Genomic DNA, 21247 nt, shown 5'->3' with positions numbered 1-21247 from the left:
AGAGAGAGACTGTGTTTTGTTCACAATACACATCAAACTCCTTGCACTATCTCTAGGCGCAATTGGAGAGAGAGAGAGAGAGAGAGAGAGAGAGAGAGAGAGAGAGAGAGAGAGAGAGAGAGAGAGAGAGAGAGATTTTCATTTTTCATGATAACGCTCATTACCTTAGTAAAATTTTTCGGGAAAATTGTCTGTGTTATGCACAGAAACCTGAAAATCCAGCTACAGATTCAAGCAACTGTCGGGCAGGCTGTTTTAAAATATGGAAGTCAGACTAATCCAGATATTGAAGTGTTAGATTAATAAAGTCTATCTCATGACAACCTGAATTTACACTTTAGCATCAGAAACTACCGAAGTACACTGACGAAGTTATATTGTGTGACCTGATGTTTCACTATTTCTGCAAAAATACATTTTGAGAATCCTCTGGTTATTGTACGTAAACTTCATGAGAATCAAAACTTAAAAGTAATAATCTAAAAGGCATCACAACACGATATATGGGGGTTGTCACACGGACGAAGTTTTTGACCTCTTGTGAACATCGAGCAGAAATTTGTTTTGAAGTATCATTCAATATTTTTTCCTTACAATTGCAAAAGATTACAGGTGATATTTGTCTCTTTCAATAAACTGTAAAAGGTTTGTTTCTAGATCACTATGGTTGAGCAGCCACAGGTCTGGTTAGAAGTTAAATGGGTGACCACCAATTGCAGAAGGAATCTGTTGACACACTCCGTCTAAAACATCATTGCTTAGTAGCTGAAAAAGAGATCTTAAGTTTACTGAGTGCAGCAATGCAATGGGTCACAAGAAGGCAAGAGAGTGACTGAATAGTAGGGAATTTCATTAAATACTCTTCATTGAAAATTCCCCGTCTTATGCTCCAACTAAAATCAAACTTCATTCTCTCTACGAACAAGGTTTATCTGAACAATGATGTGATAGTAAAATGCAAGATGAAACAAAAACAGAGAGAGAGAGAGAGAGAGAGAGAGAGAGAGAGAGAGAGAGAGAGAGAGGCATACCTTCGCTTATCTTCACAGAAACAAACTGAAGAGTCTGATCGAATTAGTGTCATAGTAAAATTGTTTGATTAACACAGGAGATAATTAAGGATCGCTGACACAAGTAGCTTGTGTACCCTTGTTTATGTTCAATTACTGTTATTTAAACCAACCAGACCAAAGTCGACGCAAAAGAAGCTTATTAGAAAACCAACGTCAGATGAAGTTCAGCCGAAGCACAACCAGTCCCAGGGAAACAAACTTAATTATTCCTCTGAGCTATTTTGAAGAAAATACGAAAACTATTTGCACAAATATAGTCAGACATAAAAGAGAATCAGACACCTCAAATCAAATATTGAGCAGTTTACAAACTAAACGATGAATGAACCCAAATAATACTAGGAATTAAATGTTCCAAACGTATGAAAGACAGTCTTTTGCCATTAACGATCATCCTTACCTTATAAACTGACAGACAGACAGACAGACATGCACTACCAAAGCTTTCATGACCACGAGAAATAAACCTTCTGGAGCACTTACTAGTAATGCCTTGAAGACCCATGGAATCGTAATGGCGCCACATGCCGTGGTTCATCTGAGCGTAGGCTTGGTAAGGGCTCAAGGGCGCCTGCAAGCTCTGCCCTCCTGCCCCTTGCAAGTATCCTTCCCGCCCTGTATTGAATCCCAAGGGCGTCGTGAAGCCCTGATCCGTAGGGGGCGCTGTCGGGGCGAGGGCTGTGTGGGAGGGCGACTGCCACATGGAAGGCGAGGGCGTGGAGGGCTGCACGAGCTGCGCCGAATAGGAATTGTAAGGCAGCATGTGAGTGTGGGCGTGCGACGTGTACATGGAGGGCGTGAGGAGATTCTGGCCGCCTTCCTGGCCATACCCGCCCGTGCTACCGGGGGGAAACATCCCGCCTGGGAGATCCACCACGAAGCCTTCCTGGGGGAACCCCCTTCCTTTTTCTCAAGAGATCCTCCGAAACACCTCCTCCTGCTCTACCCTCCCCCGTCGGTAGAGACGTCGCCTGCGGTAGGACTGCGTCCTTCTGTCAGAATCTAATTATGCCTGCATGGAGATACCGGCAGGAGGAAGGTGACTGGAATCTCGTCGAGGGTTCCTCAGTGTTTGCGGGGACGGGGACCTTTGGGGCCCAGAAAATATCTGATCACTCAAAGGGCGTATCGTAGTCTATATCAAAATATCCTTCTTGCAAACTTCTCTCTCTAGCTCTTCTGAATTGCAAACTATTATTGGCTTAGAATCACTATTATTATTAACCGCTCATTTTCGGAGGTCCATTGATAAAGGTCTTCACTTGGTAATACGAGAGCAATGAAATTAAGAGTATGAATCTTAGGTTACATATAATAAGGACTTATAATACTTTTCTCTCAGAGGATACTTTTTCCGAGTAACAAGCACTTCAGGCAAAAAAGAGAACACGAGCTGCCAACTGCACTCTCAACGACGTTCAAAATCAACACACCAAAGTTTCAGTACCGATCGCTATCTCACTTTATCCACGAATCAGTGACGAATTCGTACAGCTTCTCGGTGAAGGCGTCTGGCAAAGGCAGCGATACAGAAATGAATGACACAAGCGACAGGGACTACTAAGTCGACAGAAGGCACAGACGGATGCCGTTCGGAACGAGGCCGCTGGGGTGAGCGAACACGCCGCAGAGGGCGAGAGGGAGAAGGCACGTCGTAGAGCAAGGCGGAGGGGCGCGCCCCATACCACAGACGGGATCCAAGGCACAAGAGACGAGGCACTGAGTTGTCAGGGACATGCGTTGTTCTCCTGAAGGAGGGTCGAGTAGTGGAGTGGATTCGCGGTGTTGCGGGGTGGGGGTGGAGGATGACACTTCAAAGGCACTTCTGAAGACGAGGATTTATCGGTCGGTGTTGGTGGACCTGTTGTGGGGGGGAAAAAAGAGATCGTGAAAATTAGGCACAATCCTATATGATTCAGATACATGTTTCATGAGGTAAAAAAAATATCATATATTTCAACTCAAGGTTTTTAGCTGAGCATCCTGCAAGGTTATCATTATTATTATTACTATTCTACATGCATTAAGAAATATAACAAGCCTATGAGGCCATTACGTTGCAAAACTAGCTCCTGCAAAGTGTATGACACATTTGGGAAAATCTAAAAACGAAGGAAGAGAATGAAAAACCTCTCATTTTAATTGTATTTTCTGGCGTTCAGGAGTTTATGCAATAAAATCATGCTACTTTGTACAATGTCACTCAACAGTTGATTATTTTTTTTTTTTTTACAGTATTCCTCTTCTTTTTCTAATAAACAACTGATTCGTACGCCTCCATTACCCTACATCGCTCTCCAATCTTACTCCACGTCCAAACCACTTTATAACATTAGGGTTCCATTATATTATTTTCTGCAGCATCGCTGCATTTCAACATTCTACATTCTTCTGTCTCTCTTGTGGTTTTCTTATCATTCGCACACTGGAAATGCATTCAACCTGCATGCAACATGTTGGCTAAACATCCATTTCACATTTCCCTGATACTTTCCCACGTGGTTACCCTTTAACCACTTGCTTGTGCCAGCCCTCTTGCCTTCCATCAATCCTGATATTTTCTATACAAAATTGATTCCATTTCAGTTATTCCTAATTACACTCATCTCCTTGGTTTTACTTCCCCTTCAATGTATTGCTAAATGCTTTTGAACTACAGACATCAGCAAGAGCTGAAAGATAGTTTGTTAAAGGTATGACTTATTTTCTTCAATCTCATTGCTTCTTATTTTATGCTTGCATCATATTATTATGCTTAAAACTGTAACTTCTCTCATGATGAAACACATCGCCATCAGTAATTTATGTGGAGGGCCAACGCACTTTCCTGTTCCTTGTTAGAATAAGATTTCCACTCCATAAGTGAGAAATAATAATAATGATAATAATAATAATAATGGAGAAACAAATTCACAGTTATGTATGGGTACATATATTTAAAAAATATATTATTTAAATAAATGTACCCATACGTTACTATGGATTTGTTTCTCCATTTTAAGACTAATGCTACTATGAGACTTTTTAATAATAATAATAATAATAATAATAATAATAATAATAATAATAATAATAAATAAATAAATAAATACATACATAAATACATAAATAAATAAGCAAATAAATAAATACAAAAATAAATCACTCTTTCTATATTTTGAATTCTGACAGTCGTGACACCCCATAAATCAATAGCAACGTTTCGTACAGATGGCAGAGAGGAAAACACAATCTATCACTTGCTGCGACGTTCACTGCACACTCTTTGTTTTAGGCATTACCATATTTAATACATCTGCCGCACATGTGCATCGACCGTCCAAATATTATTATCATTATTATTACAATTATTTCAGCAGACGAAACCTATTCACGTGGAACAAGCACGCCAAAGAGGCCACTGACTTGAAATTCAAGCTTTCAAAGAATGTTGGTTCCAACCTCCCACCGCATACCCGACCCACACTGCGGCTGTAACTGATCGTGATGGAGGGCCAGTGATTTTTCGTCGCCCTTGGGGAGACGCGAACCCCACCCCCGCGACGTCTGAGTGGCATTCCACGACGCTAACCACTATACCAGCGGACATATATGAAAATGAAACGATCGGACAAGCAACGTTAAACCCATCGCTTTCCTATTGTAAGTGAGGACGTTTTCCATGTTACCTTTCCTTCTCGAATTCTGGGTTTCCTTTCAGACAGAGTTCGAACAGGAAAGGTAAATGGCGACATCTGAATTGCTCCGTCGACGATATATGGGATCATTTAGATGACCATGGTCGCTGCGACACCAGTTGATAGAAATGAATTAATCACTGGAATGAAAAGTTGTATTCTTCAACCTTTGTCATTATCTCCTTCCACTCAAGATAATGAATGATATACATGTTCACTAAACCGTGCTTTCTTGATTAGCGAAATTTGACATCACTGGCTTTGGTTCACACTTGGATGGGTGACCAGCAATGAAAACCAAACGACTCTAGCGACATTAGGCCCCATGGTCATATGTGGTCATGGTGGGTTACAATGAGGCTGAGGAGCAAACGGAATAATTATATATTAAAATATTTTCCCAAGTTTTTGAGTACTTGGACCAATTATCTCGAACATGTGTAATATTCCATGAAAATTACACATGGAAGAATTTTTCTACAGGTGAAAGCACATTCAGTAGTTCCTGGTAGTTAGTTATCGTTCTTTTCATGCTGTTATCAGTTTTCTGTCAGATAGATCCAGAATGAACGGAGCCAATGAAAAGAGGAAATAAACAACTTGAACATCTGAAGCGTTCACAGTTACTCTACTTATGAAGTCGATTCCCTTTCCACGAGTCTGTTCAGACACGTCAATCGCAGAACAACTGTCAGTGGCAGTCACAAAATCACTTCCTGAGCGTGGAATTCTCTGCCTTCTTCCGTATTCTTACAATCAAAGGCCACGTCCACTCCGTCTCTAAGCCATGAAGGAACAACAATGAACAAATATGGCGTGGCACAGATGTAAATATAAATATTACAACGTTACGACGAACTGTCACAAGCATCACATGCAACTATAACGCTCAAGCAAGTATGCTGCAAAGAGAATCAACTTTTATTCCTACTGATGACACATAAGTCAAAGAAACTAGCAAATTAGAACTGACGTTAGCAAGCCATCCGACATTATTTTCTGCTGTGAAGTAATGAGCAAAATTCATATGATTTCCCGGCATCATTTATCATCTCGCCGCCAGGAGCTCAACTTTGACTAAGTAAACAACAGTGGTGGCAGAATTATAGTCACGCAACTGAAGTTATATCACCTGAACGGACGTGTGTTAAGTGCATTATGCAACAGCGGCCATTTGGCGTCAAGAGAAGTGGCAAAATGGGTTCGTTTGACATCAATGCACTTTCTGAACGAACGAACCGGGGACCGAGACACTCCGAACACAACGAGGCTCAATGAGAGACTGACTGATTCGCGAAGCGCCGGTCCGTAACATTTGACCGAACACATGTGAGAGAGCCTTTTGAACCTCTGCTCTGTGCCTCACAGAGGCCCAGTTATTGGGGAGGCGATGACCACTTCTGATTGGCTGGTTATCTTTTCACCAACTGCAAAACCGAGGGAAAACCCACAGATACGCTTTACCCAACAACTACAAAACTACCCGACTTTTGTTACGAAAGAGGAAAACCTTAGCAGACAAGTGTCAGAATGTTTCCATTTTCACACTTGTTTTATTAGCAGCGCCGCAGAAAAACGCCGGCGGTAAAATCGTTTTCGATTTAGTTAGGGGAAAAATAAAACTGCTCCGTTCTCCCTTCCTCTCGAAACGCAAGCGCTACAAAACTAATTTTGATTTGCATGTTTATCTGTACTCCAGAGAGAGAGAGAGAGAGAGAGAGAGAGAGAGAGAGAGAGAGAGAGAGAGAGAGAGAACAAGGGCATGGAAACAGAACCAGATGCAATTCTGCACTTTGACGCAATTGTTCCCTTGACAAACACGTCATTCAGTCAGCACCAAGGAGAGGACACCAAGGCTGTTCTCAGTTCTTGCGATATTATATCTATGTTGAAGGTGGTTTTCAATTACGTTTTATCTCAAAAGGAAATCTTCACATCAAATCTGTCAAAAGCATTAAAGAAACCAAATGGATTAAACCAAAATCCTGAAAACAGATGCAATACTTGCTACTGCTTGTTTTATATGGAAGAGAAATATTTTGCATGAACAATTTACACGCACATATATGTATATGTATATATATAGAATATATATATATATATATATATATATATATATATATATATATATATATATATATATATATATACACTGCAAAGAACTGCAAAGTAATGCCTACGGTGCACACGTGAGGTGCACTGACGGCACTAGCCTTCTACGGGGAAAAAAAAAAAAAGGTTTTGGCTCTTTTATGGAATTTTTCAAAATATTCAGGATCTCCCCATAGCCTTCCAATACTGTCTGGCATTTTTGTGGTATTCACCAACTTGACATATTCTGTTGACTGGAATAACAATTTCGACAACAAAACCCGACGTCCTTAGAGTAACCGAAGACGTCTGCAGATTTTCAGACAAGATGGTACCATAAAACAATGCAAACTTTGAAAAGGGAAATCGGTCGCGTTATTATTAATTATTTCATTGGATGAAACCTATTCACATAGAACAAGCACTCAGGGGCCATTGACTTGAACTTCAAGCTTCCAAAGAATGTTGGTTTCAGCCTCCCACCAGATCCAACACTGCAGCAGTAACTGATCATGGTTTTTCATCGACCCTGGGGAGACGCGAACCCGCGACATCTGAGCGGCATGCCACGACGCTAGTAACCACACCAACGGACTAGCTAAATCGACCAGGTTATGCACAAGTGTTATTCATGACTCTTCTGTCCACATGAAGGAAATTGGAATAATTGCCATGATAATCACAATTCTTCTCCATCACAGCAAAATCACGTTGAAGTAAATCCACACATGTGTTGGTGTAGGTACACTGTGCATAGAAACAAGCTGGATAATAACCATAGGAACACCAGCAGGTTGCGTGAGTTTACTTCTGACTGAAAATGACGAGTATCTCTCTCTCTCTCTCTACAACAAAGCGTTTTACCTATACATCCATCTGATAATGGGTGGTTCATTCTTGCGTCGCAGTATAAGTCGTTTCCTACAGCATGGAATGGCTCCAGCAAAAATGAAGACGGCAGTCGTGAATTAATCAATAATTCGAAGGTGAAACCACCATGCAGAAGGCTTCCACAACCTAACCTTCTTCACATAATAGCACCTATACAGAACAGTTCCTCTTTGGACGAGTCGGTAGAGTTCTCGGCTAGCACTCTGCCAGGCCCGAGTTCGAGCCTCCGGCCGGCCAATGAAAAATTAGAGGAAATTTATTTCTGGTGATAGAAATTCATTTCTCGTCATAATGTGGGTCGGATTCCACAACAAGCTGTAGGTCCCGTTGCTAGGTAGCAACACATAATCCCAGTGATTCTTGACTTCTAAAATCCAGCAAGAAACATAATGGCATTCCCGATTGGGAAGCCGAAACGACCCGAAGTTTCCTGCTGTTTACGGATGCCCCTGGGTGTTGATAAAGCGGACAGAATGGGAAACACCGTTCAAGCAATCATAATTTATGCAATTCCTTATCGAAGGCCTCGAGCTAGTTGCATCCTGAGAGTTGTCCCACAAAAGATATTCTCAATAAATGCTACTCGAACCTCAGCGGCAGCTTTCGCAATGACCGGCAGCCATGAGATTCCTTTCCGAGAACGTTTGCAAATACCAATCAACAAATGCGTTCGTGACTGGAACAGGATGGGGACTTACGTAAATGTCACAGTTCGGGGAATCCAGCGAGGGGCTCCTGCAAGCAACTGAGTGCTTCGTTATTCAGAAGCGACAATAAATTAAGAACAATAAAAAAGATAACGCAGAACTACAAAAGTCACTGTAAATGGCAAAGCTCGTAGGACACATCAAGCTGAAGGATTTCCATTTTCGCATTACTGCGAAAAGGGCTTGAAGTATATGACCAGCAAACTCTCTCAGAGCACGAATTAAGTAATGTCGAATAGCCAGTTCTTTTTTAACTCTATGAGTCTTCACCGCGCTATATTTTAGACTTCTGATTAACCGCTGAAATTTTCAGCGTTTGGGAAAGCAGCTTACGAATAAACCAAGAAGAAACTGATGACAATAAGTGGCTACATAATGGACCCCAACCGGTGGCTGTTTAGATAGCAAGGACCCGAGGCAGGAAGTGGGGTATTAGGAAAGGAATGTCCACGAGGGCTATAAAGAAAATAGTCAGATAACAAAAGCGAACGAAATTTGAAAGAAAACATTTTAAGCTCAAAAACGATAAAAAAGCACAAAGTTTTGCAAAGGAAGGATACTGATACACTGCTGGTTACTAAAATATGCGTAAAAATAATGACAGGGGATCGAAACAATGGTAGAATTGCTCGAGTTTGCATTTAATAACATATTCAGGTGGAGAAGAAGAGGAAGTTTTCTGGTCCGGAGAAGAGGAAATGAAGGAGGTGATGTAATATACATTACATCTGGCTAACAGTCAAATCTGATGTCTTTGAATTATCTATACGTAAACACTAAGAGGGAAAGAGACGGAGAAATAAACAAAGAAATAAACAAAAATGAATCAAAGAAACTGAGAAAACAGAGTGGGGTCGATGGGGTGCCCAGAGGAAGCCCGAGTGAAGGAGGGGGTAATACGGAGAGACGCCTTGTAAGCTGGAGGGTGGAGGGGGAGGGGGTTCCATCTGAGGATTTCGGGAGGGGCTAGATTTAGTTCATAAATAAGCTTCCGTAATCAAGGGTGTGATAGGAAGCTATAACTGTCTAGTATAGTGGGCCGGTGCCTGCTTCGTGGTCGGCTTTACCTGACATGTCAAGGTCACAAAACACACACTGCTTACTCGCTACTGCTTTTAGACGCAACACTCTCAAAGCTGCTTCTCTCTCGTTTTGCTTCTCCTGCACCTGCTTTAATTGATTCTTTCTCTCTCTCTCTCTTTTTCTCTCTCTCTCTCTTTCAGATGCACTCGATACTCGGTCTAATCAATTTCCTCCGGCCTGTCTCTTTACTTACTTTAATTGCTTGTTCTTTGCAATGTTCAGTTTGATACTTTAAGTACAATTTACCTTCATTCTTTTGTGAACGTGCGTGCTTGTGTATGTGTGCGCGCGCGCGCGCGCGCGTGTGTGTATGAGAGAGACAGAGATGTGGATGAATTAAATATAACTCAGTCAACACAGAGAAAAAATTTCGGCCTCTCTGCATACATACATACATGCATATACATATATATACTATATTGTGTATATATATACACATATGTGTGTGTGGACGTTATGCACATCTGCTAATTTCGTGTACGTACGAAAGAAATACACACCTCTAATTATGCCCGAAAGAAGATGCTAAAAGATATTACGAGGAAGTATTAAGTCGTAGTGTGCAGCTGAATATTCACAGATGATCAAAGACAAGAGTAACATTGATGCTAATGACGAAACACAAAAAGGCCTCGGATAATTTAGCCTTAGCGTCTGGCCGTGAATATTCTGTATGTCCTCAATTCAAAACAAATAGCTGTAAAAATAACATGTATTTCTGTATTTCCCTTTACCTTCCCTTACTTCTTCCTAATGAACACCATATTCTTTGGAAGATTGAATTCTAAGGCAATGGCCCCTTTGGTGGGCTTGTTCCATATGAATAGGTTTCATCTTCTGATTAATAATAATAATAATAATAATAATAATAATAATAATAATAATAATAATAATAATAATAATAATAATAACGCTGAAATTGATGAGTAAATGTAAGCAAGCTCATTAGAAAGAGAAATTGACAGTAGTTGAACTTAAAATAAATGTGAAATGATTGGCTGGTTAATAAAAGATGCGAGCGGACAGATGCTTTCTGAAAAGAATTCAGCTTCGTGTTGATGGGGCGCATTCTGAAGAGGTTTTGAATGATGAGAATATATGAGAAGCAGATTTGATTGGTGGGAGAATGGCGGGGATGGGGGTTGTTGGGCGCTCACTGTCAAATCTTATGGAATGGATTGAATTGAATATAGAATTTTGGCCCAAGGCCAAGCTCTGGGACCTATGAGGTTCTTCAGCGCTGAACGGGAAATTGACAGTAGAAAGATCTTAAAGGTTTAACAGGAAGGAAACCTCGCATTTGAAACAAATGTTAGGAGAGTGTGGAAAGTAAGATGGAAGAACGAGAATATGAATGGAGGTACAGTTAAAGGAATGAAAGGGGTTGCACCTAGTGGCCGAAGGGACGCTGCAAAGAAACTAAAGTAATGCCTACAATGCACTACATGAGGTGCACTGATGGCACTAACCCTCTACGGGACATGGATTGGATGACTGTCAGTTCGAGAATGTTTGTGGAAGTGACAGTTCGGGCCGAGAGGAGAGTACTGAAAAAACTGAAAAATAAAAGAAAGACGCTAACATGATTACAAGAGAAATGCTGCTGTAAAGTTATGACAGCAAATGTGCCTCGCTGTCGAACTCCTCATTTCCAGAGGTGTTTTATTCCTCACACCGTTGGACTGTGGAACACCCTCCCTACTAAGGATGTCGTGCAATTGGAACTTCAAAAGTTCAAGCGAGGATGCAATGCATTACTGCCCTAATAATATTCTCTTTGCATTTTAATACATTTTTATCTATTTATTAATTAATTAATTTATTTTCACTTTTTAATAAGTGAGTGGGATCTCTTCTTTCTGTATTTCCCTTTACCTCCTCTGACTGCTTCCTAAAGACACCTTATTCTTTGGAAGCTTGAATTTCAAGTCAGTGGCCCCTTTGGTGGGCTTGTTCCATACGAATAGGGTTCACCTTTTGATTAAATAATAATATATAATAATAATGAACGTGAGACTGGGTGGCTGGTCAGGTAAAGCAAATGTTTATGACAGAAAAAGTCCAAGAAACGGTAGGAGGAACATTGTTCATCATATGGGGAAAAGGTGTTTACTGACTGCATTAAGTATTACAGGGCATAACATCGCTAAGTATACCGTGGAAGGTGTATGGTATGATTTGGACTGAGTCACCATGACAGAAAATAGAACTGTGGAAGAACAAGCATGAAAATGTATGAGTCAACTATTTACCACGAAACGTTCGCGCAGGAAGTTTAAGAGCAAAGAAAAAATTTGTATGTGGCGTTTGTAGACTTAAAAGATATAAGATAACATCTTATGGTGGCATTAATAATAATGTAAAGTAGAGGATGTCCTGAAGTGTATGGTATAGAAGGCAATTTGTTAGGAGCGAACAGAAGTTTTTTATGATGAAGGCGAAGTGTGCTAGAAATAGGTTACGTTAACCTCAACCCAATCAAGCGTGTGTAGGTTGGGATTCTACAACGGAACGCAAGATCTCTTCAATTATTTTCCACTCAGATCCATACTTTGTCGCGTAATGCCGACAAAGAGTGAGAAATTAAAGAACTAAAGGCTTCATTGCGACTACCGACAGACATGCATATCTCATGAGTTACCAATATATATATTAAGATACAGTACATATATATATATATATATATATATATATATATATATATATATATATATATATATATATATATATATATATATATATATATATATATATATACATATACATATATATATATACACATATAAACACACAAACACGCACACACACATATATAGCATCTATTTGGCACTTTTTACAAGATGCGTATGTAATTGTAATAGCATTGTAACTATTACAATTACACACACATATATATATGTATGTATTATATACACACACACATATATATGAGCTTTTCAGTCGAGAAACAATGCCAAGTGCCATTTTTAAAATATAATAAATTAAATTAAAAATACTGTGGCCCAGGATGGCGCTTGGCACGTTTCTCGACGGAAAGGCTCATATATATATAACTCATATATATATATATATATATATATATATATATATATATATATATATATATATATATATATATATATATATATATATATATATATATATATACTCGTATATATATATATATGCATGTTTGAATGTACGAATATATACATACCGCAGCTAAGGACCTCCACCTTCATTCCTATCAATAATTAAAAAACAAAAAGAAGGCTTACAATCGAATAGAGAGCCCCACATACCCACTGCCTCAGTCATAATAAACTCTGCCTTTGGCAGTGATACCGATCTGCACCTCCCGCTCGAGATGGTCATCTCCTCCTCTGAGAGATGGCTCCCCAAGGCCCTTCACAGATGCCCTGCTCGGTTTTATATCCTTGCCGGAAGTAAGGAGTAAAAAATGGCAGTCGCGAGATATCGCGCTGAGTACTCTGGAGTACATAGTGTGTGTTTGAGAGAGAGAGAGAGAGAGAGAGAGAGAGAGAGAGAGAGAGAGAGAGAGAGAGAGAGAGAGAACTTGTGGGAATGTGTTTTCTTGATCTCCTAAGGAAATACTTTCTCCATTGATTGTGTGAGTGTGTGGTTGAGAGAGAGAGAGAGAGAGAGAGAGAGAGAGAGAGAGAGAGAGAGAGAGAGAGAGAGAGAGAGAGAGAGGGGGGGGGGTGGCCCGGTGGGAATGCGTGTTCTTAATATCCTAATGAAATACTTTCTCCACTGATTGTGTGTGTGACACACACAGAGAGAGAGAGAGAGAGAGAGAGAGAGAGAGAGAGAGGGCTGGTGGGAATATGCTTTCTTAATCTCCTAATGAAATACTTTCTCCACTGATTATGTGTATGTGTGTGTGTGTGTGTCTGTGAGAGAGAGAGAGAGAGAGAGAGAGAGAGAGGGCTGGCGGGAATGTGTTTTCTTAATCTCCTAATGAAATACTTTCTCCATTAGTGATCATTTGCTCCAGTGATGATGTTTAGTCAGTGTCCGTAAATCGCCGGACTTCTGCTACGAAAACATCCGACGGGGAGTTTTTCTGCCGTGAGTCAGACCGGCTATATCCGGCCGCCCGCTGTCCGTTCGAAGCGCGCTCGGTGGATCGTCTTCACAACATCCGTCATCGGCATTTTTGACAAGCATAACGAAGTAATTAACTTTCTCCGTATAATCTCTTTCAGTTAATTAACTTGATGATGATGCGGCCCTACTGAAGCGTTGCTTATGCCCGTCAGTCAGGAGTCGGGAATCAGATGCGTTGCTGCCCTAATGCCATTCTCCTTGCATTTTAATATTTTTATATGTTTGTTAATTTATTTTTTTATTTTTTAATAAGTTGGATCTCTTCTTTCTACATTTCCCTTTATCTCCTCTTAATTCTTCCTAATGAACACCATATTCTTATTTGGAAGTTTGAATTTCAAGTCAATGGCCCCTTTGAATAGGTTTCATTTTCAGAATAATAATAATAATAATAATAATAATAATAATAATAATAATAATAATAATAATAATAATAATAATAGTGTTTTAATAAAGCGTACATTTCTTTGCTTGCTTTCTACTTTCCCACATATGGGCATTCTTAAGAGCGAGTTGGCAACCCTTTAGACTCGTAGCCATATGTCTTAAATTACACAATCTGCAAAACTTATAATATTACTGTCGAAAAATGACCATACATCTGGTTGTTAGCTGGGAGCGCACTCGTCACTTTCTTCGTCAAATTACGGTAACATGCATTCCCAGTTGTCTTACAAAGGCTAAGACACATTAACATATTCCAAGCTTCCACCAAATGGCCATGACGAATTTTATGCTCAAATAAGATATATGTAACAGATATGATTTGCTGGATTACGGCATAGTTGAAATAAGATAAAGCTGCTTATAATTACGTAATCCAGTACCTGAGAAAGCATTAGAAATTTAATGTATGATTATATAGGTGCAAATTGAGCTTTATTTAATTAATGAAACACAAGTACACTGAGGACCAGTACTTGGCTTACTAAAACTGGATAAAAAGAATTTCATAAAATATCTCTCTCTCTCTCTCTTATAAATGCATAACATAAACACTTGGAAATGGCTACATAAAATGCAAGGAAGAAAGGAATCTCTACAAACAGCGTAGCGCAGGAATCTATTTACCAATTGCACATACAAATTCCCAGACATACACTAAATATGCAAAGACATACATATAACTATACACAAAATAATTACACGGCATGGAGAGCATATATGCTTCTGAAGTAGCTCGTTTAGTAACACAGATACTAAAATTTGGTCCACATCCTTCACTGATGACCTCCATTTCTCAATTTCATTTCCGCTGTCGAACTTCTCCAAAGTTCCAGAGGTCCTTTATTCCTCCTCACACCGCTGGACTGTGGAACGGCCTCCCTTCTGAGGATGTCGTGCGGTTGGAACTTCTTCTTCAGAAGTTCAAGCGAAGTTGCAATGCATTGCTACCCTAATACAATTCTCCTTACATTTTAATGCTTTTTATAATTTTATTAATTTATTTTTTTTCTTTTTAATAAGTGAGATCTCTTCACTTCACTTCCTTTTACTTCTTCCTAATGAACACCATATTCTTTGGAAGTATGAATTCCAAGTCAGTGGCCCCTTTGGTGGGCTTGTTCCAAATCAATAGGGTTCATCTCCTGAATAATAATAATAATAATAATAATAATAATAATAATAATAATAATAATAATAATAATCAAACTAATAATAATAATAATAATAATAATAATAATAATAATAATAATAATAATAAAAGTAAGAAGTACAGAAGAAATATTGGGCTCCTGTCATCATACATCCGTTACGTTTATGATAATCACACACATTCCTGCTAAACGTTCGCTGTCATTCTATTCGCATATTCTCGTCTGTTTAGTTTTCTTCTTACGCTAGTTCTGCTTCCTTCTCGAATTAAATATCAGCTTCTATAAATTATCTTCCTATTTCTATTTTACTGTTCTATTATTTTCAGTTTCTGTTATTCCTAAATCAGCATCCATTCCGATGAACGTTTTGCGTTACTATGGCAATACGCACAGATAGATAGATAGATAGATAGATAGATAGATAGATAGATGGATGGATTTATTGACGACAAAATTACAACTTTCATCATAACAAGAGATTCAGAATTACAGTATTTTCATAACTTTCAAAAGATAATTTTTTGGTCCAGTCAGTATCAATATATCACACAAAACGATTTTGTAAGGCTGGGAAGCACTCCAGAAAATGACATAATAACTTGCTAAAATTAAAACGTTCAGTTACATCGTTAATATTCAATAAACTATACCCACAACTGCATATAAAATTCATGACAACAAAGTACTAACATGAAATGAACTGTCAATATATACAATCCATGGAGTCCTTAAATATCAAAATTCACCCTCTCTCTATTTATTTTCCTGGTCCTTACTCTGTTTAACACCCCTATCCGATCTATTACGTTCATTAAATGGTGCTCAACCCCTCCCTAGGAAAAGAACGGCAAAATTTGATCTTTAACTAAAAAAAAAAAAAAAAACCCAGTGCCTGAACCTGCTCTAATGGCTACTCTGTCGAATTTGGACCTCAGAAGTTTGTGACATTTCTCACCAACACTTGACTGAAATTTGTGCATTAATTTATTATCTATGTCTCTACACTATGATACGCGAGAAGCAGGCGAACGAAGCACTGGAGAGATGAGTGCAAGTCAAGGTCAATGGAATGGAATGGAGTACAGAGTTCAGGCTAAAGGCCAAGCGCTGGGACCTATGAGGTCATTCAGCGCTGGAAGCGAAACTGGGAGTAGGTGGGTCTGAAAGGTGCAGCTGAAGGAAAACCTCAAAGCAGTTGCACTATGAAATAATTGTTAGGAGAGGGCTATGGATAGCAAGATGGAAAAAGGTAATAAGAATGGAGGTGGAGTAAAATGAATGACAGGGGTTGCAGCTAGGGGCCGATGGGACGCTTCACAGAACCTTTAGCAATGCAAGAAGTCATGGGCAAGTGGCAACACTGATGCAAGTTGATATGTTTTTTGTCAATTATTACAAAACCTTTAAGGCGGGGTCACTCTTTCACGTTTTCCAGTATCTTTCAGCAACTAACCAACACTGGGGATAAAACTGAAGTCGCACATGAGTGTTTGTGCGACATTACCACAGCAAACTAAAACAAAAATACTTGGTTTCATTTTCCCACAAAATGTCGTCGAAGACAATAATGATTACCATGCTAATTTTAACTGCGAAATCATTCTGTTATCATAACTGTCTACAGCTTCCAAACTGTCCACTGCTATTATTATTATTATTATTATTTCAGAAGAAGAAACATGTTCACACGGAACAAGTATACCAGAGGAGCCACTGATATGAAATTCAAGCTTCCAAAGAATGTTGGTTTCAACCTCCCACCGCAGACCCCCTTAACACTGCAGCAGTAACTGATCATGACACAGAGCCAGCGATTTTTTCATCGCCTTGGGGGAGGCGCGAACTCGCGACATTTGAGCGGCATGTCACGACACTAGCGACCATAGGCTACTAGCGGACCAGCAAGAGAATCTTTCACAACTTAAACAGCCACCGAGTAATAATCAAGAAAACGTCTTGTTGTTTTTTCGTCAGGTTACACAACAATATCCTTTGATCTACAACTGGCTCATTAGCGAAGGTGGGCAAAGGTCCAAGTTTCAGGGGAAAGGGGAAATTCAGGCTTCAATATTCTAAGTGGAAAAAGGATTTTACATTTGAACAATCTTACTGCCGACTTTCTTTACTGTTGTCAATTCTACTCCTTACTACTACCATTTACTGTTATTAGCTCTGCTCCTTAATACTATAATTTAATTTTGCTGTTAGTGGTAGTGATCAGATTTAGAAGTTTCGCTATCGTTGTATGCAGTGGACAAATGTCTAATGGAAATATGTAATGTTATAATCTCCCAATAGCAAAGTGTCACAGACCTCATGATTCAACAGTTCAAATTCTCAATAGAATTTGGGATCTTTCCTAGATAGTGACCCCCCAAAAAGGGTTTCAACCCGTATGCATCCACCTTTGCGACGTGTTTAGTACCCGCTGGGGATGACCGTAAAAACTTAAACAAAAGACTGCAAACATCATAAAGATAATGACCCCCAAGAAACATTAGCCCTAGATAACGACCCCCGAAAACCCTTGGGGGTCACTATCTAGGAAAGATCCGGAATTTGGAATTCGAGAACGCTGACACATGCGTGTTCCAGACATTCAAAATAAAGCGATTCCAGAATAAGAAAGTCACAGAACAATGTATAAAAATCACTACACGCAATAACGCAATGCACATATAATGGTTAAATTGATATGTTCAGGAAGAGAAAAGGACGACTGCGAGCGCGTTCGTTCAAAGGATACAGATTCCTGGAGGATGCTGCCATTCAGGCAGGAGAGGTATGATCAACTAATAGAGCGAAATAACTGAAGTAAGTGGCCCACTTATGGAGCCTTCCGAGCAATGCCTGGATTTCTCGGGGAATTAGATATGTTAATATGGGCTGTGTTCAGACACACACACAAATATATATATATATGTGTGTGTGTGTGTGTGTGTAAATTTGCACATATATGTGTGTGTGTATTATTATATAGCCTATATACTATGTACATATGCTGTCAAGGAGGCAACTGAAAGCACGCACAAGAAAGAAAGAAGAGAGAAAATAAAGAAATTAATTACAAATCATAAAGGAGCGACAGAATTTCGAGAGGGTACTTAGACATAGAACGCCACTTGGATGTAAGTATACCCTTAATGCACGAAAACATTTTACAGTCGAGAGAGAGAGAGAGAGAGAGAGAGAGAGAGAGAGAGAGAGAGAGAGAGAGAGAGAGACTCTTATCGACCGAAGATTCTCTCATTATCTAAAGAATGGACGGCTCTTTAAGATACAGAGATTAAACGCTTTGGGAAAAATGCAGGAGCATATTTTCTTATCGTCTCTTATCATCCAAAAGATAAGGCCTTAATATGTTACTCGATGATATAAGAACAACGACAAATTATGCTGTCACTGTGAAAAAAAAAAGACGAACATACAAAGAGCATTTAAAATATAACTCTGCCTCGGAAGACGTACACACTGGATGATGCATCCCGGTGTTTAAGAAGATGAAATATTCAAGCATCTCTCTCCCTCCATAAATACGAGATTTGAGTCCGTCCCTCGCTATCTCTCGAGAGATGACATCCTGCCTCAAACTAATTAGACCAATCACGAGGTCCTCGGAGTGAAAAATAAAATGGAGTTGAGAATGACACATCTCTTGCGTGGGGAACCGCAGCTTGCGTCTCCCCGGTCTTATCGCCTGAGAGATGACGGGGGTCGTCACACGTAAATCTACAAGATAAGAGGAAATGTATCACAAATTCTCTTATCTCTTATGAGGCGTGAACCAAAAATATCCTCACGGCCCGATTGAGCAAGAGATCTGCTTTATAGGACGGGGAAACATAACCGAGATATTATATGATGCTTCAGAGGGGGGAAAATAGAGGACATTATTATTATTATTATTATTATTATTATTATTATTATTATTATTATTATCGTTGTCACTGCATAAGCAGAGAAGGTCCACTTTTGTCGGTATCTGGTTTAACGGTAAGATAACCAGGAACATTTTTTTCATGACAAGTATCCTTCCATTGCCTGAGAATTTCCAGATGGAAACCTTCCTAAAACTGTGTCAAGACCAACCGCATGCTGCCAGGGTGACAGTCCCTCAGTCTTGCAGTAGGGGGTATAAAAGACCTCTCGTACGAGTAGCGAAATAGCGCCTATTTCCCTAGTGATGGCGGAAGTTCTCTATCAAAATATAATTAGTGAGAAATGGCTAAACACAAAATCACAAAAATCACTGTCAGGGAAAGAATGAAATGTCAATTTTGTGGAAGTCTGTCTAGAATATATACATACAATTTAGGCCGTAGACCAAGCGCTGGAACCTATGGGGTCATTCAGCGCTGAAGGGAAAATTGAGAGGAAAAGGGTTTGAAAGGTGTGACAGGATGAAAACCTCGCAGTTGCACTCTAAAACAATTGTCAGGAGAGGGTGGAAAGTAAGATGGAAGAAAGAGAATATGAAAGGAAGTCCAGTAAAAGGAATGAAAGGGGTTGCAGCTAGGGTCCGAAGGGACGCTGCAAAGAACCTTAAGTAATGCCTACAGTGCACCGCACGATGTGCACTGACGGCACTATAGAGAAGTTCGTCTAGACGGAAAAGAGTATGAAGTCTAAGTCTCCACCGGCCACAAGCATGGAAAGGAACATTGCCCATGCGGAGTGAAGCACACTGCTTCTATTGCTTATTGCTTATATTTTTCTGTTTATTGATTGATATTTATCGTTTTATGTTATTTTTTTCTCTCTGTTCTCACCTTTTTCGCAATTATACATTCTAATCTTTTGAGGTTTGTTGTGCTTATGTATATATATATATATATATATATATATATAAATATATATATATATAAAGATATATATGTATATATATATATATATATATTATATATATATACATATACATATATATGTATATATATAATATATATATGCATGTATGTATATTAGCACACTCAGAAAATTAATACCAACAACAGAGTTCTCATCTACACTTGAGTAGCCACAGCGGTAGGGGCAATAATAGCCGGAGTGTCGCAGAGGTGGCGGAGGGGGGAGAGAGAGAGAGGAAGGTTGTTGGGGAGGCCTTGGGGAAGTGAAGGAGGGAGGGAGAGGTAAATTACAGACATTTAGGGAGGAGGAGTGACACGAGGGGAGAGCAGAGGAGGGAGAGAGAGAGAGGGAGAGAGAGAGAGAAGCAGGAACGCACGCCATTTTGACAGACGGCTTCGAAGGCGCCACCGCCATTTACATCAACCTTTCGAAGGCGCTGCCAAGGACTGAGTCTGTCTGTCGTCACCCTATGGCACGCAGATTAGGGGGTTTCTAGATTAATCGTTGGTGTATCCGATTATTTTGTGCTTGTTGATAATTACGTTAATTTACCTTCGTTTTCCGTTGTTTGGTTTCCCGCCTATCTAGCAATGTTTGTACTCATTGTTTGTGCGTTTTGTTCAATTTCTGATGTTTGCTATCAATCAGATTAATTCTGACTCATTTACTGTTTCGATAATAGCTGTCTACGTATATATACGTATGTATGTATGTTTGTGTATATGTATATTATATATACATATATATGTATGTATGTATATATATATATATATATATATATATATATATATATATATATATATATATATATATATATATATATATATATATATAACGGTTTGTTCTTTTTCGCAAAATTTAATGAAAACATTATGTGTGTGTGTGTGTGTGTATTCGAGATCAAACAATATTTATGAATAGCATTAGATTCAATACCGCGAGAAATAGAGAGAAAGGAGGAGGAGATCGGTCATGCACCGGAGAAATGGGGGCGATATTCCAAATAACGAAGAATGAGTCCAATACACAGCTGTGGCAACTGAACAGTCGGTAACGACTCATGGGTCTTGAAAGTATAGTATCACCCCAAGCAACGCTGCCAGGAAGACCGTTCGACATTTTAATGGTGATAAAATGATAAAACTTCTGGCACTGGGCAATGTGACAACGTG

At 39.3% G+C, this 21247-nt stretch overlaps 1 protein-coding gene across 6 annotated transcripts in view; it reads right to left on the bottom strand.

Annotated features, from left to right (window-relative positions):
* Positions 1-21247, bottom strand: part of LOC136853180 (transcription factor GATA-4-like) — a 498363-nt gene that overhangs the window by 84460 nt on the left and 392656 nt on the right. For all 6 annotated transcript variants that reach the window (XM_067128523.1, XM_067128522.1, XM_067128526.1 and 3 more), the window contains one exon: positions 1557-2934. In XM_067128523.1, the coding sequence (XP_066984624.1) occupies positions 1557-1929 (373 nt within the window). In that variant the 5' untranslated portion in view covers positions 1930-2934. The remainder of the gene's footprint in view (positions 1-1556; positions 2935-21247) is intronic.

The sequence above is a fragment of the Macrobrachium rosenbergii genome, chromosome 26 (assembly GCF_040412425.1).
Source record: "Macrobrachium rosenbergii isolate ZJJX-2024 chromosome 26, ASM4041242v1, whole genome shotgun sequence".
In the NCBI taxonomy this organism is placed as follows: domain Eukaryota; kingdom Metazoa; phylum Arthropoda; class Malacostraca; order Decapoda; family Palaemonidae; genus Macrobrachium; species Macrobrachium rosenbergii.
This window is presented reverse-complemented; position numbering and strand designations above follow the sequence as displayed.